Source organism: Solenopsis invicta, chromosome 13, assembly GCF_016802725.1.
Source record: "Solenopsis invicta isolate M01_SB chromosome 13, UNIL_Sinv_3.0, whole genome shotgun sequence".
Taxonomy (NCBI): Eukaryota; Metazoa; Arthropoda; class Insecta; order Hymenoptera; family Formicidae; genus Solenopsis; species Solenopsis invicta.
The window spans coordinates 469,929-497,786 of NC_052676.1; the positions used below are offsets into that span (position 1 = coordinate 469,929).

The following is a 27,858-nucleotide window of genomic DNA, read 5'->3' on the forward strand; positions in this document are numbered from 1 at the left end:
CTCAAGTATGCCATTAGCTTCCGCCAGTAAGAAGTATCGATTAATCCTATTGTAGGAGCTTGATTTGGAGAGCTGTCCGAAACCAATCGTGTTCGTCCTGCACAACTTTCTTTCGGCGAAGATTCATCGGCTCGGTCTGAGTGCATAGGGGCACGAGGGGGCCCTTACAGAGGCCCCCGACTTGCCTCCTCACACTACCAGGTCTGTTACCAGCGTCTTTCTTCATTGAACCGGGAAGAATTACAATGAGAGAAAAAGAAAATTCATTTTTTTCTTCGAGGATTCGAAGTAACAAATAATAGTACTGAGACTTGATGAGTTGTTACGAAATATCCTAATGGATAAGAAGCGTAAGGAAAGACTATCTTTATCAAAGGTTTCGCATCGCATGGAACATCCTATTCCAGTGCTAACGTTTTGGAATATGAGGGACGAGAGATTCGAAGTGAAACAGAGTAATAGTGTAACAGTTTAGAAAGAGTGAGAGTAGGATAATAAATTCGCATGCAGGCTAACGATCCGAGAATTCTGAAAAGTTATTTGAAATGATACAATTAAAAATTGACAAAGTGGATACGACGAATATTCAATTTTGCAGAAAATTGATAATTTCAAGTATTGAAAATATATTAGATATTTAAAATTTCAGATATTATAAGATTTATTATAAATCACTGAAATCTAAAATCTTTTAAACTCCAAGATTTTCGAGAACAATTTTAAAATATTCAAAAATTCTAAATTTTAGAACGCTCAAAAATTATCGATTTGATTATTTCCGATTTGAAATTTTATGTTAATGTTTGCTTTAATATGTAATATAGCAAGCACTTTGAAGAGAGGATATACTCGTGTCAGATATTTATAATGTGGAAATCAAAGGTCAAAATACAATATACAACAAGACCTTAAAAGATTTCAAAAACGGCCTATCTTTTTTAACAAAGATGCAAAGATTCAAATTGCACACATCGTAGAATTCTCGGACTCGGTCTAAGGATTCCAATATCTCGTCAAAGAGGTATAAACGAAGGTGGGGAAAAAAGACTGTACGTTTATAATTTTGACAGTCCATGTTTGAAGATCATCGAGAAGCTCGATTGCGATAAATCGACTCAAGACGGTCGTTAAAAACTGGGTAAGAGTCCCTTTTCTTCTTTTTATTTTCAACGATAATCGATACGAAGCCATCCACGAGACGATATATCGAAGAAAGTAACGATACGTGACAAGGACGGAGAAGCGGAAAGGTGAAGAAAAACACTCATCCCGCTGATCAACGCGCCTAAGTAACTAATTTAATTAACTATTTACCTAAACCTAAGTAATACTAATCGCAAAGAACTGATTCGACAGATTATCGATAAATATTTATTAATCCAGTGTCGGATGTCAAATTGCGATAATTGTAACGAGCATGGAAATCAGGTAAGCACGATCGTTTAAATGACGACTGACGATCCATTAATACATTCTTGCTTTTAAATGTAATTCATATAACTTGAGTTTTGAGAAATAATAGTTTGAAATTATATCTTGATAAAAAATATTGCTATTTGCTACGCGCGAGAAACAATATTTCATTAAATTAAATCTTGTTTTTTTAAATAAAACAATTGTTTTTCGATTTAACTTTTGTCAGTGAATTAAATTACGTATTTAAATAAAATTAAATTTGTTTACTTGATATAAAATTTTGTGTTCAATAATGTATACAAAATAAATATGTTTATGGCAAGGGATAACGTATGGATAATATCCTAATTTTATCGCGTTATTTTAATTCAATTTTAATTTAATTAAGTTAATTAAAACTCTTTAATTAAATTATAATATTTAAATTTTAAATATCATTTTTAATTTAATAATTTATATTATATATATATACACATATATATATATATATATATATATATATATATATATATAGTACATATTCATCTTTTTCATTAATATATTATTCATAAACGCTGTAATCATCTACCAGCGAGGTATTTTACAACTTAATCAACTTTAGATATATTGACATTTTATTTAGTTAATATTCATATAAATTATTTGTTATTTATATGGATAAATTAATTTTCAATCGATTTTAATTATTGGTATACCTCATCATTTTTGTCCATATTATTTCTCAACCATTTCACAAAATAAAACATTTTACATAGAATTTATAACATATAATTATTCTCTTCGTCGTTTAAACATTGTGCCTGATCCCACGCACGATTGAGACGCTTCGACGAAGCGTGTAACATATTCGTTACGAAAGTAGGAGCTAATTATAATAAAGCCTATGTTTTCACCGTACAACTAGCGTTGTTATACACGGTCAGCCAGTCCCGAAATCCAATTCTCATTCAGATATCATACATTTGACGTATAAACATAGGTACCAATCGTATAATTGTATTTAAGATTATGTGGTATTATATTACGGCAGAATGTTGAACATCACATTTATGATAGAATTTATTATAGGATATCGTAATATTGAAAATTAATAGTGTCTCTGTGACATTTAACCTCACGTTTCTGTCAATGTAATACGAAAATGGGACTTTAGTATCGCGAGCGATGAAAACATAGTCATTATTAATAAACAATGAGCCGCTCATTGGTTCGACCTTCCACTTCCCTCAAAGGCTTGCAAAATATACATTCCTTTAAACTCACATAAGTAATAAGTAGTGAAACAAAATAGGAAAGGGTAGTAATAATAAATGAATTTGTTATTCCAAATAAGTTTTGTCAAAATGCATTACAAATGTGTGTGTACGTCGAGTGCACAACGTGGAGATGATGAAAGTGAGGCTGATACTCAATTACAGCAAATAATTATGATTAGCACATTCAATTTGTCTAATTTTTAAATGTATTTTGTAATCAAAATTACATGACGATTGGGCTTTGTAAAAACGAGTTTCTCTCAATCGGCCGGCTTTCATGTAACGAAGGAGAATATTATATTTTACATACTTCAATTTTACACCAGGATTATCTGGTCATCTTCGTCCTCTTTTTTACGAAAAATTCACGTGCGTCGCACGGGATACTAAAATCCACAAAGTTTGAAACACCTGGAAAGGACTTAAAGAGTTTACTCCCTTGATCTTCCGGCGAGAACTTTCTGCGAGATAACGTGTTTCGTTTCGGTAAGACGATATTTATGTCACTCCCCTCCCCCCCTGCCCACAGTCAAAGCGCCACGAGTGAGTTCACGGAAGTTGGAATATCCTGCGCGTTTCTCGGCCAAAATACTTTCTCGGAATTGTACTCGAGAATGGTGAGGCGATCGCCGTCGATCTCAACCAGACAAAATGGAAATATCCTCTTAGAGACCGTTCGGTGGTGAGGCGAGACGGCGAGGCGAGGCGAACCGAGAATTGACATTGACTTATGTTTAGGAACTTCCACACGTCTTTACATCAGTAAATGGTATTAAAAAACATTCAATGTTTTTAAATTTTTGGGAACTCGACAGTGTCATGATTTTTATCGTGAGTTTTACATCTTTGTGAAAAATTAAAAGTTTTATTTTAGAATAGAGCAAAAAGGCAAAAGTAATTTTTAAAAAGTATAACTTGCTAAAAATAAATTGACGATGGCTTCTTTTAAAAAAATGGTAAAGGTTACACGTTGTGCAAAATCGAGAGAATCGAGGGTGTCAATGTTAAACTAGAAAAATGACTTATGCACCCCCCAAAAAATTGTTCCACGAAATTTTTTTTAAACATTTTGATTTCACAGCATTTTTTGTGATTTAACAAAAAAACATTTTAAATATAATTTGTACATTCTTAATATAGTCATCTAAGAACCATTGTTGAACAAAAATAGAATATGAATCGCCAAAATTATCATCGCGTTCTGAAAAAATATTATGGCATTTAAGCAAAACCTTAAAAGAAAAACGCGTGAAATAGAAGGTCCCTTGATAATTCAATGGGCGGCTATTCTAGCTGTTTTGTACGATTCGTATTCTTTAACGCAAGTAAATTTAAGGTAGTGAAAAGCGTCGATGTGTACAGCCTGATTTTTTTGTTTCTCACAAGCAATAGCATATCTAAATAATTATTCATATCATTGCTCAGAATGTAAATGTTAAAAAGCCATATAATATGAAAAGAAAAAATAAAGAGTTACGAGTTTCCAAGAAAGAATCCAGGCTTTTTATTTAAACAAATAAAACTAGTCTAAAAATTATTAAAAGATCTAATAATCAAAGGATCTAGAATCATGATTTTCTAGAATCTGGGAACTCATTTGTAAAGTTCACATCATCTGTTTAAATTTAAATAAATCTATTTTTAACTTTTTAAATAAATTTTTAAGTAATTTGCGGAGATTTCATATATTGGACAGTATAAAAAATTTAAGAAATCCATCGATTTATAACACGCTCTATAGATGAAATATAAATCCTAAAATATACATAAATTAAGGATACTCAAGAATTTATAAATTTAACTCCTCGAAGATATGCAAATTCTTATAAAAATTGACAAACTCTCTAAAATCGAATCTCAGAATAAATCTAATTTAAATATAGAGTCCTAATTTCGAAACATTCCAATGGAATCTCTCATTGATTATAATATGTGGCATTTGAGAATCTCTTTAATTTTAAAAAGTGTGATGGTTTCGAGAAAAAGATTTTTTAAAGATCGTTAAAATTTTAACACATCATGTGAAAAAAGAATCAAAGATTTACTAGCAATCAATAATCTCTGGAATCATTAAATTCGAAACGAGGAAATCAGGCGTCTAACAAGTTATCCTTGACAAGATTATGGAAGAATGTAAGAATGAAGATTTTTTCACAGGCTTTTATAGCATATCGAAAGTATATTGCACGTACATTATACTTTACCAGACTAAAGATCAGCATAAATAACTACTTACTATTGCTCTCATTTATTTCATCAAAATAAATTATTTGTATCTCTAAACTATAAATTCTTTTGTATGCAGAAACTTGCAATGTTTCTATTGTACGAGTATATCTTGGAATACTTCACGACCAAATTTCTCAATTTGTCTCAATATTTTTTATACATTTATTCCTTGCTATTCTATTCTATTTATAATAATAATAATAATAATAATGATAATGGTAATAATAATGTTAATAATGATAATAATAATAATTAATAATAATAATGAGACAGCGACTTGTAACGGGTAATCTCGCGAGGGCGAGTTATCCGTTACGCGGTAATGCCTTGTAGTTTTAGAAGCTGCAAGTCAACTTTTAAACAATAATGACGATAATAATAATATTTTAACTACTAATAGATTTTTGTATTATAAATTCTACTATCATGTTTGGTATGTGTTATAAAAGCCTGTGATTTTCTTTTTCTGTATAAATACGAGTGTCTCCCATCGAGATTGTTGAATGTTGTATAGGGTGGACGTACAATAAGATTGAAGTTAAGTAGACATATCAACGAAGTCATGTACTATTGATTGTGTGCATTTATCACCTCCCGAGCATTTTTCTGCGCTTCTCCAGCCGAATCGGAACAATTTTTCATCGCTTTGTAGTTTGCGTAATTATGTACTTTCGTGGATACTTTATCAATGATTTTAATCTTAATGTCAAGTATGTGTTCGACAAAATGGCTTTTAAAATAGACAATTATTAATAATTTTGTCTTATTTCTAAATAGTATTAAATAATTTATTTAAATATAGAGACTGATTAATATTTTTATATCTAAAACAGCATGTCTAAAACTGCCTGTACTCTAATGCAATCTAATCTTTAACGTCGGGGCAAAGTGATGGCGAGGATATTAGTGGTGAATTATTGCGTCCGTTTTGGATCGATGGAGCGCATCTCGCATAAACGCGCGTAAGCGACTGTTAACAAGTTATTAACATGATTATTATTAACAAACTAAGTTGAATATCAAGGATTTTATTAGTAAATTTGTTTACGCGTGGAATGCATATTTTTTATAATAATTTAGAGTGAATCGTTGAGTAAATCGGAGGATGTGACGGAAACTTTCCGCTTTATTTTCCCTAAGTTTACAGCAGATTTGTATATTGATGAGTTACCAAATAAACAAAAGCAGTTAGAACAACGAATGGGCTTATTTTTTAACCTATTTCTCAAAATTGATTTATGTAATTATTTAGCAATAAAAGTATAAAATAAAAGTATACATGCAATGTCTCAAACAACTAAATAAATAACATGATTTTAGATACTTGTAAAAGTCAGTAGATTAGCAACTGTTAACGAAAGATCGAGTTAATTGAGCGTACGTGTTATATAATATTTAATTTTTAATATTTCTCTAGTATTATACAAAATACCTTATAACTTTTTATATTAAGTATTAAATGCAACATTTCATTTATTAATGCAATAAATTATCTTATTACTATAAAAAGTTTAAATTCTTGAATTTTAATTAAAAAATTAAAAATTAATATTTATCTATAATATTGAAATCTACATAAATGCAAGTATTAAAATAAAATAAAATAAAGACAATTTTTGGATATTTGTAACAAATGAAATATTTTTGCCTACTTGAAAAACTATTTTATTTATTTTGATGGCTAGCTATTATGCTATGTGTACAAAACTCAGACTATCAATTTTAACACATCCTGTATCACGAGCTTCTGGAACGCGGCGCGTGATTTACGTGCGGTAAGCCCCGCGAGCGAAATGGAGGAGATCTTCGACCGGAAGACAGATCAGAAAAGTTTCGCGAGGCAATCACGAGACGTGGATATTGGGACTGCCGATAAAAATGACAAAGTCTCCAAACTTTTTGTTCGCTTTGCCGTCCCTCAGCTCTGTGAAAACCTACTTTTGTCGTTTCCAGTCACGAAGCTGCGCGATTCTTTTGAATTTCTTTAGAACTCCAATCGTGCAGTCGTAAATTATGTATCGAAACGCAAAGAAAAGATTTCTTTTAGATTGTATTTACTACCGACTACGATATCGCTAGTTCAAGTATATCTAAAACTGGTTCAACTTTACGTGTTAGAACATTAAGGGCGAGTATAGTTACATTTTTCAAAACATCATAGTAACAACTCGTGTTACGAAGAGATAGGATTTTAGCTCTCTTAATAAATTCAGATATATTAAAATAGTTTCAAACTTTCTAGAAAAATTTGAAATTCTATTAAAAAAACGAAAATAGTATTTATCGATAAATTATTTTTTATTTAAATTAAACAGTTCATAAAAAATATTTCTGTGTCTGTATTAAAGAATAAAAATTAATATAAGAAATATAATAATCGGAATAAATAGGGGAGTTTCCACCTTGAAAATGGAACCTCTGAAATCAATAAATTTATTTAGAGTATGACGAAACCTATCGCCCAACACAGCAAAAATTTCGCTTTTTTTATTGGCAGGAAAAATTTGAAGTTTTTCAAGTCCGATCAATCTTAACTATTACTACTTACGATTTGTCAATGATTAATTCGTTAAAGACCAAGATATTTAAACATAAAGATTGCTTTATATAAATTTGAAAAAATGTAACATTAGATTTAAATTCCCCAAACCTTGTATAAAGCAATTTTCACGTTTAAATATTTTAGTCTTCAACGAATTAATCGTTGACAAATCGTAAGTAGTAAAAGTCAAGATCGGTCGGACTTGGAAAACTACAAACACAATTTTTCCCTGCTGATAAAAAAAATGAAATTTGATAGTGGGCAATAAGTTTCGTTATACTCTAAATGAATTAATTACACAGGTTCCATCTACAAGGCAGAAATCTCTCTATATCATGGACATCCTTTATTTCCTGCACCGCAATCAAAAGATACTAATTTAATTTTGTGCAGAAATATATACGATACATAAACATTCCTTTTCGATTTTTATTTTCTATGAGATCAAAGAATATCATGAAAAACAATAAAATATTTTTATTATAAAGCTATCATTATTTCAGTTTTTTATTGCTTTATCTATATTTTTACTGCATTTTATTTCATTATTTGTAAATAAATAAATAAGTAATAAACTCAAAAATTTAATTTAATTTAAACTCAAAAGTAATAATGTAAGTAGATTATGTTCTTGAAAAGTGCAGATTATTTTATATAATAATTTTATATATTTTACATAATATTTATACAATAATTTTTATAATAAAAGATATCTCATGATACTCTTAACTTTCTAAAAATATTGCGGGTGTAAGCGTTCGGCAAAAAGTGTATAAGAATGTTTTTTACACACGCTTACATGTTTATTGTACAAATTTCAGACGAGCGAAATATGGTTTGTGAACATTACGTTTTCCCATAACGTTCATCAAAATACGCTACCTGATTAATATAACAAGTCTCACATTTTACATACTAAAGTGTATATTTAGGTCCAATAAATTGCTGGATGGAAATACTTTTCAAAATTAAATGTTTTTAATCTTTGCTCACTATTACTTAATAATCGTACTATTTGTAGTTGGTTAATAAATTTGTACCTTATAAGGCAAAATATCTAGTATATAAATATTTATACGATATAAAACAAACAAGCAATGTATAATTTGTGAACGTTACATTTTCCCGTAACGTCCATCAAAATACGCTAACTGATTTATATAACAAGTCTCACATTTTATGTATTAAAGTATATATTTAGGTCCAATAAATTGCTGGATGGAAATACTTTTCAGAATTAAACGTTGATATTAATCTAGCATAGCGCATCTATTTTAAAAAGCAATGGATCTCTATCAATATACTCAATAGAGATTCATTACTAGATTAAAAGTAATTTATCACTCACTGGCACACGATGCACAGCAGCAGAGTTTTCAACGTAGACCTGTAAAACACAAATATAATTCACATTATAGTAGCATTCACAGTAATTAATATTCCTGCTTGAATTAAGCAAGCTACAGGCATTACAATTGCAATAAACTCTTCATTTTATTTCACCAGTTAACAGTTTCAAATTCACATACTGACAGACAATATGTAATATTAAAGCTCGAGCCCAGAATATAATTATTTCAGGTCAGATGTGTGAAAGCAAACATTATTCTAAATGTAAAAAACTGAGATATCGAACGAGCGAGGGCAGGAAGGTGAGGGTATGAATTAGAAATTAACTAGTAATAAAATAAAGGACTTATTGCAATCGTAATGCCTGTAGCTTACTCAATTCATAATCATAGACCTTTACATATGTGAATTAACAAAATAATTAACATATATACCAAATTACTCCACGGAGGCCCTCTTTTACTGATGATGTCTCTCTGTCGCTCTCGAATCGTATATTAACGATGACCACATCCGATATTTTAGTCACTACTCACGATACCGCACCCGCGACGCCGTCGGGGAAGTTACCGTCATGGCAGACGACGAATCTCGAGTGCCAGGAAATCGCGCGCGGCGTAACATAACCTAACCTTGCAATCAGTTGGCTGCGGTCGTTGCTAACACACAACACGCAACACACGTGTGAGCGGACGATTATTATGTTCGCATTGAAAAATGCAATCGACCGACGGGTTGACGCGCCATCGATATTGCAACGAGCTGATTGCGGCCGATCAGTAGCGAGGCAAGTAGAGAATCGAGTAACGTCACACGAGCACGAGACGGCAACGAGACGCGAGCGACAAGCTCTCGTAACGCTTCGCGAACGAGATACGATTTGTATACGATCTCGGCACTCCCGCTGCTACTACACTCGACACACCCGACGTTGTATCCGCACGGAACTTCGACACGAGGAACAACGAGGAATACGAAAGAAGTACCAAGAAGCATAGATCGTCCGTCCGCCGATCACCGATACAGGCGGGTAAAGGACGGAGCAACATGGCGATGGCAGCGACTCGACGACTATCGTCGGTGCTGCCGTGCGGCGTCAGCGGCGTGCTGCGCAGTCACGTACGCCATCTACGAACGTAGCCGAGCGGCGGCGGACGTGGCCGAGCGCCTCGGGCGACCTCGTTCGTGTCCGCCGGTCCCTCGGCAACGTTCGTAGATGGCGTACGTGACTGCGTCGTCGAGTCGCTGCCATCGCCATGTTGCTCCGTCCTTTACCCGCCTGTATCGGTGATCGGTGGACGGACGCTCTGTGCTTCTTGGTACTTCTTTCGTGTTCCTCGTGTCGAAGTTGTGCGTAGTACTGTGCGGATGCAACGTCGAGTATGTCGAATGTAGTAGGCGGGAGTGCGTTGCGTTAGCAACGACATCAACCCGTCGATCAATCGCATTGTTCGTTCCGCGGCTGTTTGTTTCGGTCTCAATTCGTATGTTTATCAGCGTACGTGAGCGTCACGGACGCGACCGGATAATAATCGTCCGAAGACGTGCGTGTGCTTCGCGTTAGCAACGATTGCGGCCATCGGACCAAAAATTCATATCTAGAGTAAAGAGCGAGGGGTGAGGTGTCGCATGAAGGTGTCCGCGCGTCTCTATCGTTCGAGAGTTGATTGTCGGCCATAGTTGGCCATAGTCGGCTAACGTCATTGCCGTCGAGTGTTAATGAGTGACGCGGATCACAGCTCCGCTTGCCGATTCGCGTTAATTTTCCGTTGCCGCGACGTAATAAATTGCGCACCACGCACATCAAATTACCGCCGTATATACTCATTGGACGAGTGTACCGGTAACTCGTTGGATCGCGAATTTTATCCAAGCGAATCGTCGCGTGAACGATAGCGTCAGTAAACCGTTCAGTCCATCGCATCTTTCAGTCTGTGGATGTTTGTTTTCAGTTTCAATTCGTATGTTTATTAGCGCAAGTTAGAACGCGAACATAATCGTCCGGAGACACGCGTGTGTTCAGGATGTTGTGTGTCAGCAACGGCTGCGGCGAAGCGTTGCTCTCGAAAGGTTATGTTACGCAACGCGACACGGCGTGGAGATAACCGCGCGTACTTCTGCGCTCGAGGTTTGTCGTATACCGCATTAACTTCCTCGACGACTCGGCGTGGAGGGTGACGCGAATATATAAGGCGTGTTGTTTCACGTTAACTTCCCTTTGCAATGTAATGAACGGGACGCTGCGCGTTGTGCACCGGAAAGAGTATGCCGTTTAGGATGTCGCACGATTGTCGAGCACCGTGAACGAGAGTACCATTCAGGATGTCGCGTGATTGTCGTATCGAGGTTAGGTGATTATTGCTGACCATATCATAAGTGACATAAGTAGTAGTGTTTTCGTAAGTGAGTGCTGGTGCCATAAAAAACAACAAGCTGGAGAGGAGGAGGAGGCCTGGGAGGCAACGGGCAACGGCAGAGCAACCACGAGGTAGAGTACATAATTTACATACTTATAAATAACTTCAAGATGACTCATTCGTCAAATTTTTTAAAAATCTATATTTATGAGATATAGATTTTTGTAAAACTATAATTATTTCTATAATTAATAATTTGTCTTTGGAAAAGATGAATAAAGATTATGTGCATGTAACATAATTAGTTTTTGCAATAATATTAATTATTGTGCACACTACTGTAATGTGAATTACATTTATTTTTGTTTTGCAGGTCAACGTTGAAAACTCTGCTGCTGCGCATCATGTGCCTGTGAGTGATAAATTACTTTTAATCTAGTAATGAATCTCTATTGAGTATATTGATAGAGATCCATTGCTCTTTAAAATAGATGCGCTATGCTAGATCAATATCAACATTTAATTCTGGAAAGTATTTCCATCCAGCAATTTATTGCACCTAAATACATACTTTAGTACATAATATGTGAGACTTGTTATATTAATTAGTTAGCGTATTTTGATGGACGTTACGAGAAAATGTAACGTTCACAAATTATATATTGCTTGTTTGTTTTATATCGTATAAATTATATTTATGTACTAGATATTTTGCCTTATAAGGTACAAATTTATTAACCAAATACAAATAGTACGATTGTTAATAGTGTGCAAAGATTAAAAAGGATTTTGGTAAAATGATTATAAATCAATAATACAGATATCTCCGAATGTGTTTTATGCTATTTATTGGTTTTTTATCCTTGCATATGTGTTGTCAATTAACATGAATTATCCATGTACTCGGCTGATTGTATGTGTCATGTCCAAAGAAATCAAAGTCGATAAAATCGATTAAAGATTTGACGCGTATTCGTCAATACCGTTTAAATTTTTGAGCAATGGCTTTATCAATTGCGTTATGAGGGTTACGATATCAGCTGTGTTTTGTGTTACAAAACTTTATCTAGGTGTTTGCAGACGACCTATCTCAACATTAAATATAGAATTAACAAAGTTTTTAATATATTTTTTAAATTTTTATTAATTCTAAATATGCTCATAAACTAATTTCTACGTTTCTTCTACAATAAAAATATAAAACATTTATATATGAGGACATGTTATAGATTATGTTATAGACTAAAATATTTTAAACGATTTAAATTTTAGGAAATATTAAATAGTAAAGCATTGTTTATTAATTAATTTTAAGGAAGAAATTTTTTTTGAAGTTTTATTTCAAGATCATTTTGCTTAATTCTCTGTCTCTTTATCGACAATAAAAAAATTATTGTTTTTATTTTGACACAAGTCGTTACTGAACATACAAAAATTTAAATATTTTTTCGAATTTCTTCTTTACGTATATTTACTATATGAAAATTTTTGTCTTTATTATTAACTTTGGTACTACAGATTGTCACAGACAAATAACGTACATAAACTACATGTGTGAGTTTTTCACTTAATTGAAATTACAACTTATCCGGGCATACGTTAGCGAGGACGCTGAACAATGACGCCAGTGTTGGTTGCGGCTTGATAGCGGGATTTTTGTAACGAAATGTTGCTTGTTTGTGTGTCGCGACACCCAGGGAAAAGGGCGCGATCGAATTTGAAACAAGCGCACTCGCTGACACGTACACGTGACCGGGGCCGAAATAACGTCGACCGCCACCATTTGCATTTCAATCGGTCGTCTATCGTTCTCCAGCGTACCGACGCAATCGCCTTGCAGGACGCCCGGCCTTTCGACACATTTATTGCATTCGCCACAACTGTTTGCTGCGCGAGAAATTAATCTCTTTAAGCTCAACTTTTATCTATGTATATGAATGCTGTATTGATCAATCTTTTTCAGCTTAAATATGATTCAAATCAAAGTCTTTTATTTTTTTTATTCTGTAAAACAGAGACAAATGTTTTATAATTATTTTCAAAGATAATTTTGTTTTTTATTAATTTATCTTTTAAAACAATAGATCTTTAAACTAGATATTAGATAAAACAGATGCGCGCGTTACAAGACTTGTTACATAATTTCATATAAATTACAAATTGAATATTACACTATTAATCTCTCAATACAAATAGTCAACATGTGCGATCTCCGTGAACGGCTGTCATTTACGAAGTAAACGCTGAATGAGAACCAATCAGCACATTGGAAAAGCGACAACAATAAATTCTGAGATTTCGAGTACCGATGCACTTTTTTAGACAGACAATTTCAGTTTTTCGTAATACGTGTAAAAGACATTGTTATTCGTGAAAAATAATTTTCGCGTTCGATTGGGCACATGTGCAATTAATTACGGGGTACGTAATTCGGTATCGAAGACCGTTGCAATGTGCACTCTGACTTCTAGTCTCGTTATCGGTTCAATGAGACCATGTCTCATTGGACTTAGCGTCTAACCGGCCGATCAGTTGGATTAACCATGATTTCTTGAGCTTGTCGCGGGTTGACAAAAGCACCCCAGAAAGTGCGTCTCCTTTAAGTGACTGCTGCCGGCGACTATGGCTTGTAAGATACAAGTGTCGTACGAATCATGGTTAAGAAAGCTTAGTCGACGTTAGACGTGCGTTAAATGTGACACAAAAGACAGAACACATTCGCAATGTGCTCACTATTGATTCCGTATCTATCGCGTTCGAATTGCTAAATGGTTATTTCGTGAATTGCGTAATAAGCAATGTCTTTTGCACGTGCCACAAAGAAAATGCTTGTAGTGATATAAAATGCTTTTTTATGCTGAAATTTTTTTGTTTTTTAAGTATAATTCTTATTTTTATTAGACAAAACAAGTCTTTTGCGCGTGCTACAAAGCTTCTAATATTACATAATTTTATACAAATTACAAGTTGAATATTACATTACTAACCCCTCAATACACATAATCAAAATACGCGATGACAGTCGTTCACGAAGTAAACACTGAATGACTCGCTGAATGACAATCAATCAGCACATCGGGAAAGCAGCGACGTCAATAAATTTTGAGATTTTGAGTATCGATGCAATGCACTTTTTCAGATAGGAGATTTCTATTTTATAAAAAAAAGTGTTTATGTACATACTAAACATCAAGAAAAATGTACAGAAAAGTTGTGAAATATTAACGTTTTTTTACAAAATAACAGTAATGCGTCATAAAATTTTATGTTTTAGAGAGAGAGAGAGGGAGAGAAGAGATGCAAGAAAACAAAGACTATTTTTAAATATCTTAGCACTTGGATTTTAAATTATTGAATATAATTTTCAAATTTTTTAGCATAAGTTATTTTATTATACTCTTATTTCTCTATATATCTAATACGTTATAAACAAGAATTTTATATATATATATATATATATATATATATATATAAAATTTCTGTTTATAACGTATTAGATATATAGAGAGATGAAAATATAATAAAATAACTTGTACTAAAAAATTTGAAAATTATATATTTAATAATTAGAAATCCAAGTGTTTAAGTATTTAATCATAATCTTTTTCTTACTCTTCTCTCTTTCTCAAACACACAATTTAATAATGCATTACTATTATTTTTTAAAAAACATATAAAATCCACAACTTTTCTTTATGTTTCACTTATATCCTTCTATCAGCATTAAATTTAATTATCGTCAATATTTTCTGGGCATATATAAAAAAAAATTTTCAAGCAGTCGCGTGAAAGCAGGAGACGAAAGAAAGGATGAGTGAGGATACCGTGAAAAATTTAATATTCGCGATATTATGCAGTTTTTGATTGGCGGAGTCTCGCGAGAGATTTGCGAATCGTTCTTACATCTCCTGACGTTCTACGGAACAATCGAGCTTTTGTGGCAAGTTCGAAAGCTTGACGGCTGCACGAATTGGTTATTAAAGACGAAAGACGATGCACCTGCCGCTGCTACGCTCGTTGCGCAACTTAAGCTGTCCGTTGCAGTTGTGTAATAGTTGCAACAGACGAAATAAAGTGTTATCGTTGAAATGTAAATTACGTGAAAATTATTAAATTAATATTAAAATTAGAATTGTTTCTTACTCGTTATAAAAGAATATATGTGAGGCTCATAAAAAAATATTACAGATTTATGAAAATTCTTCTAATTCAACCTCGAATTCAACATATTTTTAATCTAATCTGCTCGTTAAATAGCTAGATTCAAACAATTTAATCAATTGACCAAAAAAATAAATAATGAACAAAAGATGTGATGAATTGAAAATTGAAAAATACAATATTTCCTTAGAAATCACTTTGTATGACTTCAATTGATTTCTCGCTCTATAGTACGTCTAAGGTGTCAGAGTCGATCGTAACAACCCTCCGTCTGCCAGGATTTCTCCGGATTTCCTCGGCGATGCCGGAAGCGGGTCAGTTGGGTGCATTCGAGCGGATCGTGACGGTCGAACGACGATGTCCGAGGCATTGCGATTCAATATCGTTATCTTCGTAGTTTTCACAGAGCGAGAAACACATTTCTGCGTCGTACACGTTCTGGCCCGGCGCGGTGCGACGCGGCCCTTGGAATCCCTGACGTAGAATGCACGTCCTCGTTCTTCATTCCTAGTTGTGCTCCTCTCGCTTTCTGCGAGATTTTTGTGTTTTCCCTCTCCAAGGCGTATAATACATTTTGTTCATGTAACTTATTCAGAAGAAATCTGAAATTTTAATAATACCAATTTGGAGTTGAATGATACATTGCAATTAAAATGAGATTAAATTTAAAATGATATAATTTATAAATAAAGCATTATCATTATGTTTTTTATATTGATATAGGATACACACGCGTTTTTCTCTATTTATAATAAATAATGCTCAATCAACATTATATTGTTTCCAAATATCAAATTGAATTAAAAGAAATATTTGATTAAAAAAGAATATTATTTTGTACAGAATTTTATTATTATATTTGAAATAATCAAGAAATCATTTTTTAAATTTTATTTAACGGTAACATTAATAAAATATAAATAATTAACTTTTTTATCTCTGCAAATCGCACGTGTTCCTAAAAAATATATCCCATACATTTGAATAACTCTATATATTCTAATTATATAGTTTTTCATTTTTTAATTACGTTTTTTAAGATTTTAAAAGATATATAGGAATGAGTCATGGATTGCTAGCTCACATTTTGCCAGTTTCTGTAAGTGCTTGACGCACGTCAATGTCGGTACTGCAAGGCCAGCTTAAAGATCTGTTTACGTAAGAACATAGAAGAGGAACGCGATGCTTCTTCTCTATCTCGCGTCTCGCTATAAAGCTTCCTCCGTTCGTGAGATGAATTCCGCGGTACGTGTTTAGCGTTGCGCATCAAAGCTAGTGCATTCCAACATACAAGAAAACTCAAAACACATGCGAGATCCTAGAATTTCCAATTTCTTGAATTCCTAGTTTTCTAGGTATGCGATTCTTTTACACCACGAGAATACACCACAATTTTCTTTCATGTACGTTTGTAATCTTACAAAATTTTCACTGACAATTTCGATTTTTCATTATTTTGAAGTAAATCATTAAATATTTGCATATTTAAATGTTTATTTTATAAATAAAGAGGTATTTTATAGATTTTATTTTTCTGAAAAAGTGTTTAAATTTTTTGTTTTATTAGATACTTGTTTTAACCATAGTCTATTTTTTTTGCTTTAAATTAGATGTTTTCCTCTACTAAAATTTTATTTTAATTTATTATTTATAATTTATTTGATTTATACGCTCATATACAGTGCCAAAGATACGAAATTAAAAAATATTTATCTAGTTTAAATCTGATAATTCTTTTAATTAGATTCAGAAGGGATAAGGCGGGAAAACAAGAAAACGGAAAAAGAAATCAATAACAAGTATAATTGTCCTTTTTTTCAATAGTACTTATACTTGTTTTTATATTCTTTCACGCATACAATTTCTCATACATATGTATATGTATGCATATATTGCTCTGGTATCTGAAACCACATTCTCCATACAGTTGAAACTTTATATACAGCTTCGTACATTTTCCAAAAAACTCTCTCTATATTAATATATTTGATGTGAATTTCTAACTTTTTAATTCCTTCTGAATTCATCACGAAATCGATGAATGAAGCGAGAATTGTGTATCTACAAAATGGATCTTTTTGTGGTAACAGCACCAGGTTTATTATTATGATAATTATTATACATATAAACTAGCATAAATCTTATAGTACATATATATTATTGTGGCAGTGTTCTATAATCGATACTAAAATTTTTTAACAAATACTGTTGGTAAAAAGTATTACAATAAGTTCATATATTCTCTTTTTTAGTATACATATATATATATATATATATATATATATATATATATATATATATGAGAGAGAGAGGAGAAATAGAGAGAGAGAGAGAGGGAGGGAGGGAGAAATAGGAGAGAGAGAGAAAAGGAAGGAAAGAGAAAAATATGCATATCTATATATTTATATAAGTTACATGAATAATCCGTAACCTGCTGCAAGTATACATGTTATATTTATTATTTTCGAAAATAATTCTATATATGTCTGTACAATACTTGATAAAAATAACTGTAAGCCATACATATATTCATTATTTTTATTTAAAAAAAATTAGATATACTTGTTAATTGTTTGAAATATTGTTATTATTGTGTGATATTGTAGGATCAATTGCCAATGTGTTGAAAGAATTGGATTTGCGATTATCATTTTACATAAAAGTATTACAATTCGAAAATACTCAACACCCAATTGAACTGATCTTTTCTGTCAATCTTGTATATATTTTTCAATATCATAATCATTTAAATAACAATCAGTTAAAAAAACATATATTGTTTCGTTTAACTTAAACTTATTATTCTCTACATTTTTGGCTTACACTTTTCTTATCAGGTACCCCAAGACTTCTTCGCGAGAATCTTATCTACATGGAAGACGAACAGCTTAGGGTAAGTCAGTATGCCGTGTCTGAAATGAGCGATAAGCACGGCCGCTGTGACTTCCGCGTTAAGCTCGTTTAACAGGAGGTGTAATTAATTAGAGGACGAAGTTCACTGTCCTTTAGAGCTGACTCTACCGCGAGTGATGCCGCCGGCGCTCTCTTAATACTAATCACCTACCCTAACTTTTGCCGGCATACTCTTAGATGATCTTATGGCAATTAATTGGCAGACGAGAGATGACAGGAATGATCGAGATCAAGTAAACTCGTATGAGAAGAATACAACGGATAAATTCTACTCTCTCTTGAAGAGAGTTCTTGAGAAAATAGAATAATCTTATTTTAACCAACCCTCTTTATGGCCAAATTTATTTTATTTTTACGGAAGAATGATTGACCCATTTACACGGAAAACAATTAGTAATGAGATGAAATAAAATTTATGATAAAATAATTTTTTTTCTGAAAAGCGATATAATTTTTTATTAATCCTTTAAGCTTATTTAATTTAGGAATAGATCGATTATCCTAACGGAAATAAAATATCGAAGCGTTAGTCGAATATAAGAGGAAAACAGAAGTATACAAAACTTGTAGGAAGCGTCAAATGAATCACTGAAATGTAAAAGAAGTGTTTTAAGAAATAAATGCTACTTTTATGTTTCGTTGTTTCAATTTAAGCTTCCTAGAAGTTTTGTTTATGCTTCTGTTACATTTTTTTTTCATTCTACTTACATTCTACATTCTGATTATTATTTTCATCAGGCTGATATAAAGTATTATGTTTATATGCAGAATGTATGCAAATATATATGTAGAATTTTCTTCAAAATTAAATTAGCTTATGAAAGATTAATAAATTTAGAATAATATAAGAATTTATTTATATAAGAAATAGTAACATTCCAATTTGTTTTTACTTTTGTCTCTTTTTATACAAGTGCTTTTATAATAAAAGAAATTCAATATAAGTTTTTCAAAATTATACAATGTACGAAGAAAACGATATTATAAATAGTTTTTTTTTTTCAAATCTTTAAAATTGAAATCAAATAAATAATATTATGAGTGTTATTAAACATTAATATTACAAGGTTTCAATTCCATAAATTGATACGGCACATGTAATGTAGTATTATTGTGCTCTACAACAAGATGGCCTCGTCTAGGTGATGCACCCACAACCAAAACTGTTTCTCCTTTTAACAGGGCTACTTCGCCTTCACCCTCTTCTGAAAATTATGTAATAAATTATAATTTTAAAAAAATATTTGTTAAATCATTATTACGTGATGATTATTAATTACATAATTTCAGATACAAAATAAAAATGAAAAACAATTATTTAGGAGTCCAATGTTTCAAGTCTCTGTTAAATATCTCAGAATTTATTTAATAATAATAATAATATATTTGAAACAGCTTAGCACAAGTTTTATTAAAGAATGAAATACATTAATTTTAATCAATTATTTATATATATATATATATATATATATATATATATATATATTGTGCATTAATATTTTACCGATTAAAAACTATTTTAAATGGCATTTCCTACCTGGAAAAGGCATTTTCATAATCCTGGTTTGCGGATAACCAAGTTTTGTGTTTCCGGTCACGGTATAGGATCTACTAGGAGGGACAGGTGGCGGCCGTTCCTGTATGATAAAAGACGGATTATATTAAGTTAGAAAGTTTTCTCTTGCAACATTTTACGATAAATTTGCGTAAAATTTGTAACTCTAGTTGAAATACTAAAGTATTAAACGTTATAACACTTCGTTATCTCTCTTCTCTTTTTTACACAGTGTCTAGATTAGAAAAAAAATTAAATTAAAACAAAAAGGTTATAAAAATTCTATTCTTTGTTCAATTATATATTAATTTTTTACACTTCTTTTAATATTATGTATATATCTGTTCTTATACTTTATTAAATTTTACATTTGTTGCTTTGTGAAAGAATGTCTTATTCAGATGCTTACTAAATCCAATCCAAAAAGTGTACAAGTTTGTTGGATCATCTTTTGATCAGCGCATTTCTCCGAAGGATCGGGAGGAGGTGTGCCAGCAATTGGCTGTGGTCTTGGACGAGTGCCAGTTCCAGTTCCTGCACCAGCAGTGACATTCCGCTGAACGGTTCCGGTATTGGTTCCGGTAGGTGGTTGTTGAGGTTTCTTCTGACCAATGCCAGATGTTACTCCTAGGGTTGTCCTTCTCAAAGGCCATCTTTTTCGTACACACCATCCTTTCCAAGTAGCCTAGAAATAAAATTAAAACAAATTTAATTTTGAAAAATTTTATCTTTTTTTTTCTAGATATAAAAATAATTATACCTGCCGCATTTTTTGACAAAATATAAACAATAATTATTTTTGTTCAATGTGTAAGAAAATATTCTTTATATTATATGTATAAATAAAATAGAAACGTTTTAGTTTAGAAATTTTTCAAAAAGATACATATGCTTGCCTGTATCGCTGTAGCAGCTTTTCTTTGAGTTTCCGCTCGCAAGTTTTCGAGCTGCTGCCTGATACCTTCGCTGAGGAAAATATGCCGCTTACCGACAGCCCAACTAGTGCTGGCACCAAATTTACTCTTTAGCTGCTGCGCATTTTGTAAAATCAATTTCGTGTCCTCGACAGCTTGTTCCTCGGCGCGACGCAGTTGTTTGAAAGGTGCAATCAACCTATATCTCGTGTTGAAGGCTTTAAATCGCATTCTATGCGGATATCCTATAAAAATAATCATATATTAATTCTGAGAGCTTATATTATAGTAATTAATTTTAATTAAATGGTACTGTCTTTTATTCGTAATAGTACATGTTTCTTTTTAACTTTGATTTACATATTGTGATTAAAAGATTTATTATTGTGTCAATAAAATTTTCTTAATATTTTTTTAATAAATTAAAATAAAATTTTGCTTGTTTACCTCCCGCCATGAGGTTTACTGTTTCCAGGACCTGCAATGAACGTATCTGGCGCATCGCAACTCCCCTGTCGAGGTGCATCGGCGTCTCGGTGCTATTGCTACGGATGCATCTGACGAAGTGCGGTCTAGCATGGACAAGGGTTCTCAAGAGATTATCTAACCTCGTATGAAAGTCCTGTGTCAACGTCGATATTGGCTCGTCTCCGTTTAAACTGCGAAGAATTTTTATATACTTTCTCTTTGCGCATTTCTTCTTTAAATTTCATAGTTAACACTTATCATGATCAATTTTATTGATAAGAGCATTTTGGCGTTTTATTTAAATAATTATTATAATACGGAAATTATTTGTGATGATTTTAATGATTTGATGATTATAAAATAATTTCTTCGATAAACATGTTAAAACATTAATGTATTTATCAAAATGAAATGTACCGTATCAATTTCTATATTTTAATATTACATCGTTGAGTACTTACAGATCGGTGTGAGAAGTTGGCGATATCCGGAAACTGACGCCTCTCGGCACAGTATCGCTCGCATATAATGCTTTCAATTCACTACCAAACAAGTGAGTAGCAAAGCCGAAACTGCAAGTATGCTTGTAGAAAACCGCAACCAAGTCATCAGGGACAACATCCTTATTTGTATCTTTAACAATGGAATAATAAAATTTAATAATTGCAGTGAAGAGTTTATTTATTTGTATTTATATTAATGATTATTACATATAAATCATGCATTATTTTATTATTATTTCAATTATTAATTAACTTATTCACACAGATTTCGTAATATTTTTGAATCAATTTATGAAATCCAGTAAGAAAGAAGTTCTATATATACCCAAAAAGTCTGAAGTGTCGTAGGTGACTCTTCCTGCGAAGTGCTGAATACCGAAGGATCTACAGTCGACGGTTCTAGGTTCGAATAATCGAGGATTTTGCTTATGCTGCACCTTCACTTTGGCGACGTAACTTTCCGCGGTTCCGTGTATAGATCCTTCTACATCTAACATACTTAGCAATCCGGTACGCTGTAAATTGAAATGAAACACTTGGATAACGTACGTTAATAATGAAACAATTACACTTTTAATTACAAAAAGAATTAGTAATCAAACTAAAAAAAAAATTTTTTTTTAAGGATACTTTTATATGGGTATTTAAAATATAAAATTTTTAGAAAACTTGAATAAAAACTTGACAATGTATGAATTATTTTTTACAAAAGTGCGATATCTAAAAATGACATAAAAGATAAAGAAGAATTAACCTTTTATTTTATATATTAGTTAATATGTTTATTTGAGAATATAAGATATTTAGATAAGCAAGGATTGCGTTAGGTTGTTGTTTTCGATACAAAGAGCTTACCAAGGAAGAAATGAGATCAATGCATGGCACGTTGTCGACATAGTCAACTTCGACATCGCACCGGATGCCTTCGTCGCGGCAACTCTCGATGGAGCTCTTGAATATGTGAGTGTTGTAGAAGTGCTGCATCGTCTCCGCGCAAAGATTGATGCAGAGGTGCTCTAGCTGGCTCGGCTTAGGATCCTCAAACCCGAACATGTCCAGGATACCGATGAAACCGTCCGTGGCGTGTCGTACAGCGTTATTCAGAGCAGTCATGCTTCTAGATCCTGTACCCCCTAAAAAATATTTTACTTTATTTTTTGTCACATACATAATTAGTTAATTTTTAATAATAATAACTTTTTATAATGTTTATGTGTTTTATTTAATAATGGCACAATTATGTAATTACTTAATATTTGCAAACTATTAAATTATAATTAAGATAATATTAAATTTGTTATTGTAATTATTATAGAATAAATACCTGCTGAACTTCCAATGGTAGAGGCGTGTTGGCTAGTAACGTCTGCTTGATTATGAACAGATTCATTGGAATCTGACGAAAGAGTGCCGAGAGTCGAACCAAGTCTCTTTAAGCTGTTGGCTCGTCTTACTATTGTAGCTACAGTACGGCAGTAAAGTGCTTTTGCCAGCGAATCTCTGGTCATATTAGACTGCATGAACAAACATTTAATATATTTTTAACATTTAATATATTTATGATAATGACTGTTCACAATGTTGAATAACGTTTTCGCGCATTTGGCCGTTTTATTATTAAAAATACATTTGTAACGGAAAAAATGTGATTTTTAGAAATATTTTTATTACATTTTGCTAAAAATAATGTGGTGATTAAAAATTAATTGATTAAAGATTTTCCAACTATCCACAGTACATTTTACAATAAAAAAATGAAATAAAATATTCTAAAATAAAATTTTCGAAATATAAAAGAATTATTGTTTTATTTTATAATTCGAGAATAACTAAGATGAAGAAAAAGTTGTGAAAAAGTTAATAAAAGTTAACAGACGTTTGACATGATAATGATTCACATCATTTAAATCTTCAAGTTAAAATATAAAAATTGATTCAAGGATCTCATTAAAGAATTTAACGTTTGAAGAGTATGAGAGATCCAATAATTTGCTTGGAAGAGTTATCTATACGTGAAAGAATTTTTTATATAACACTGAAGAATTCAAATATTTCGTGTCTCAAGAGTCAAATTTGTGGCATGTTAGGGATTCATTAGATGAAAGAATTTCTCGATCCGCAAATATAAATTCACAACAAGATAGAACGTTACTCAGCACTGTTTCATCTCACAAAGAAAGTCGGATAGCTGTACCATGTTGGCATCGCAGACAGATTTAACGAGCTGGCCGCGCGCATTGTGAGTCCTCGAGGTGAGCCCTCGTAACAATGCTGGTGGAGGAACTCCCAGGAGTGTAGCTACGGAGGATAATTCGTTCTCACCAATTACGCCCACTTCCACACCAGGACCATCTGTGAAACCGACGTTTCCGAGGATGAGCACCGCTGCTAACACTCTTACGACATCCAAAAATGGAATGCCTAAAACACCTGGGAAAAAATAAAGGATGAACGATCTTAGAAAATCTCAAATCTTTCCTTGCTAAAAATGTAATCAATAGTAGAAGTGAAAAAATTTATAAATTAAGCATTGACTAATTTAATTGTATCACAAGAGAATTTGAACATTTTTTTAATATTAAATTTATGAAATTAAATTTTACGTTACTTTTTCCATGTTAGCCACGTACCTAAACAAGCTTTCCACGCTTGAAACCGAATAGCATCTTCAGCTTCATCTTGTCGCGTGTCGCCATGTTGAAGATACCTCAAATTTTTCAGATTATATCCTTCCAGATTTAATTTAACTGCAAAAATTATTAGAGTAATTTATATTTTACTAATAAATTGTTATTAATCATTTTTGGTACGATAATTTTGGTATAATAGTAATTGGTATAATATTGAATAATAATTGATATAATTTGGTATAATATGGTAATTAATTGCATATTACCTCGCTCATCGTGAGACAATCCAGCTAACATTTGATAAAATATATGGTAATTCTTTTCGTCTGGCAACGGTCTGATCACCCTTGTCTGGTCTAAAAAGTAACAATGTATTTTTGTTCTGTATAAGGCACCATCCGTCACTTGCACCTCGATGAAGTGGCCCTAAAGATATAAGGAAAATATTTTAATATTTACATCACTAATTATTATTAAATATTATATAATATATTTTTATTTTATTATTATTCACTCAATGCTTTTAATATTTTATTATCTTAATATCAGTATTATTTCTAAAAACTCCCTTTCACAATCTTATTTATTTACTTCTTCTCTCTCATACATCTCGAAGCAAACTACTTACTATCCTTGAACTCTCCGAGTTTGTGGCGGTTTTCGCTGAGCCCAAGGATCTGAGGACTGTGAAGGCTGCTGCTAGGTGTTTAAAAGCGTCCGTTTCCGGTCCGCCGCCGGCGACATCGAAGAGTTGCCTAAGTAATAGCATTGAAGCGTACGTTTTTCCGGAACCGCTCGTCCCTGTAAAAGAAGTTTCAGAAATCATCACTGGAGAAACTGAAGATCGAATTTGTGTTAAGAATCTTACCAGAAAGAATAATCGCCTGCGGATACCCGGTCTCCGATTGTTGTCTCACGGCTTCCTGGACGACCTTGTTCAGCTGAGGTGCTAATGGTACCGATCTAGTGCTCGTCAAGGTTAATGGATTTCCAACGTCTGTGTAAGGATTTATGCAAACCAGTATAGGACCCACGTTTGTCTGAAATTATATTCCATTTTTTCTTATTTAAAGGATCGCATTTTTTATGATATCATTATTATTTCTAATGTGTACATCGAAATATATTGAAGTTTGAAAAAACAAAATTTTAATCTAATTTTTATACGTCTAAATAAATTGTTTTTCTTATCAATAATAATCTATTTTAAGATTTATAATAGTCTCTTTATAATAGATAATTAATACAACAAGATATCTATCGAGACGACCGAGAAGTGAAAGCGCTTTAACTCGCGAACCGAATTTTGGACATGCCTGCTTTATTTTTTTTATTCTAAATATGTTATAATCCATTTAACAATCATATTCTATTAAAAAATTAAATTTGTGTATTTTTATTTATTTTACTTGTTGAATTCTACTGTTTTTGAAATATTTAAATGCTCAAGTTTTTTTGAAAACTTTTTTTTAATTATCTATACTATAATATTATAGTAAAGTTTAGAAAAATCTTTGTAGAAAAAAACCGCATAAATCAGCAATTGCAACTAACAAGATACTCATATTTGATTAATATTTCATGAATAATTACAATGTGACTACAATTTACAATCACTTTTTAATCTCTGTTTATTTTTCAAAGAATTTTATATAATTTAAATAATTAATTTTTTATGAGCTATGTGTTCAGCTCATAAAAAAATATTGGTCAAATTTTAAAATTTTCTATTTAAATATCTCAAAGTCAAATGTTTATGTTTGATAAATTGCACAGTGAATTTATGTAAGTATATAATCAACTTGTTTTTTGCAATTGAATAAGGTATCCAATCAACCGCAATCGATGAGAAAAAAGATCCTTACTTGCCTGAGGAACCTAGATCAGGGAGAAATCAAGAGTTTCTCAATAAACCACCTAAACGAGGAACAGTCTCAAAGAAACCGAACGTTTCGTATAAAAAAGTCGATAGCCTGCTATACGAAGAATCGTCTATCATGATGAACGACATGTTAGACGAGATATTGCGGTAAATGCGAATGTTCATTTATAACTAGAGAAACCGAGTGTATGCTTTAATTAAATTTAAATTAATAAAATAAACGGATAAAGTTTACGTTTATTAATTATTACGAATGAATTTTACCAAGTCAATACTTGTATTTTTATTTTTTAATACATACTTTTTGATACATAACTTTTTTAAATAATAATATAAATATTTTTTTTAAGTTATAAAATGAAAAATATTTCTAAAATAATTTAAACGATAATTATCGTTAAAGGAAATAATGGTTAATGAAAAGTCTGATTAATCATATACTATACGAGTATAGTAGGAAAAATATGAAAATTAAAGCCGGTCTAGCTGACGATCACATCATCGGAATGCGAGCGTGCGTGCCACCTGTGCGTGGGTTTCTTGTGGCAGGGTGGCACGCACGAACCAGTCGAGAGACAGGGTGAATTCTTAATGGCGGTGTATCGGCTGTGTGTTGCGTTATTGCGAGCACCAACACCATCACGATGCCTCAACTTACAAATATGATTCGAGACCGCCTCTTTGCATTCCGCTCTGGCACAATCACGTCATTTATATGTGTACGTATACGTATGTGTATATATACGATTCATAAACGTTTGGTTTTGGACTTCTCCTTCTCCCCCCTCCCCCCTCGCCATGAACATTTAGATTCTAAAATTGCAGAATAGGAAACTTTTGATGACTCAAAACCATGTGACTTTGTATTGATGTGTATACAAATTTTAGAAAGTTTTTATATATTTTTGTATAAATTTAATTAATCTTATCTTTTTCTTATATTTTTCTAAGCTTATTTTAACTAACACAACCGACAATAACAAAGTATAATGTATTGTTAATGTGTTAAAATTTATTTAGCAATTATATTCTATTAAGAGATGAAATTTGTGTATTTTTGCCTATTTTATTTCTCGAGTGCTATTCTTTTTGAAAAATTTAAATGCTCAAATTTTCTTGAAAACTTTACAAATGTTTAACTGTCTATTTTTATTTATCTATTTTTAATAAAATTTAAATATTGATCTTACATGATACTGCTTAGCGCAAAAGCGAGCTTGAAGACATTTAAGTACTGCATCTTCTGTAAGAGGTCCAGGTAGATGAATGAGGTCATCGAAGGCCGTGGAAGTCGCAGGGCCGGACGAGGACGTAGCTTTTGGAAGACATCGATGTTGATTTTGATTACTTTTTGCATTTTTTACATCAGCAATGATACTGGAGATCGGCGGTGACCGAAGACATCCTAACGCCGTCACACAGGACACTATTCTATCATCAGGTACTCCATTATGACGTTTTGAAGAATCTAAATCTGAATAAAATTCAAACGTCAAAAAATTTAGAAATATCAATTTTCCGTTAATCACTATAATAATACAATTGAATCCTATTGTTATTAATTTTAGAAGATTGTTTTATTTTTTTATGAATCTATAGATTTTTTTTTTTTTTTATATATATATCTGTGAGAAGAGAGATGAAATATCATCTTTTTAATGCGGCAGAATAAAAAATAGTAC

At 32.0% G+C, this 27,858-nt stretch overlaps 2 protein-coding genes and 1 long non-coding RNA gene across 7 annotated transcripts in view; 2 read left to right on the forward strand and 1 right to left on the reverse strand.

Moving 5' to 3' along the window:
• LOC105199583 (beta-1-syntrophin) overlaps nt 1-6,099 on the forward strand; it is a 209,892-nt gene extending 203,793 nt beyond the window's left edge. For all 3 annotated transcript variants that reach the window (XM_039456744.1, XM_039456743.1, XM_026139425.2), the window contains one exon: nt 56-6,099. In XM_039456744.1, coding sequence (XP_039312678.1) covers nt 56-148 — 93 coding nt within the window. In that variant the 3' untranslated portion in view covers nt 149-6,099. The remainder of the gene's footprint in view (nt 1-55) is intronic.
• A 3,918-nt stretch (nt 6,100-10,017) lies between these two features.
• LOC120359389 overlaps nt 10,018-27,858 on the forward strand; it is a 197,216-nt gene continuing 179,375 nt past the window's right edge. The window contains exons 1-2 of the long non-coding RNA XR_005576161.1: nt 10,018-11,281; nt 11,524-11,562. This is a non-coding gene — a long non-coding RNA (uncharacterized LOC120359389). The remainder of the gene's footprint in view (nt 11,282-11,523; nt 11,563-27,858) is intronic.
• Nucleotides 19,188-27,858, reverse strand: part of LOC105199595 (unconventional myosin-IXa) — a 43,372-nt gene continuing 34,701 nt past the window's right edge. For 2 of the 3 annotated variants that reach the window (XM_039456695.1, XM_039456697.1), the window contains 15 exons: nt 27,367-27,650; nt 25,163-25,334; nt 24,923-25,095; nt 24,561-24,720; nt 24,295-24,411; nt 23,859-24,094; nt 22,989-23,178; nt 22,520-22,797; nt 21,990-22,179; nt 21,623-21,794; nt 21,141-21,352; nt 20,676-20,938; nt 20,189-20,464; nt 19,762-19,861; nt 19,272-19,429 (listed from right to left, as the gene is read on the reverse strand). In XM_039456695.1, coding sequence (XP_039312629.1) covers nt 19,272-19,429; nt 19,762-19,861; nt 20,189-20,464; nt 20,676-20,938; nt 21,141-21,352; nt 21,623-21,794; nt 21,990-22,179; nt 22,520-22,797; nt 22,989-23,178; nt 23,859-24,094; nt 24,295-24,411; nt 24,561-24,720; nt 24,923-25,095; nt 25,163-25,334; nt 27,367-27,650 — 2,981 coding nt within the window. Of the gene's footprint in view, nt 19,430-19,761; nt 19,862-20,188; nt 20,465-20,675; nt 20,939-21,140; nt 21,353-21,622; nt 21,795-21,989; nt 22,180-22,519; nt 22,798-22,988; nt 23,179-23,858; nt 24,095-24,294; nt 24,412-24,560; nt 24,721-24,922; nt 25,096-25,162; nt 25,335-27,366; nt 27,651-27,858 lie in introns of all 3 variants that reach the window. The other variant, XM_039456696.1, reaches the window with a different exon arrangement.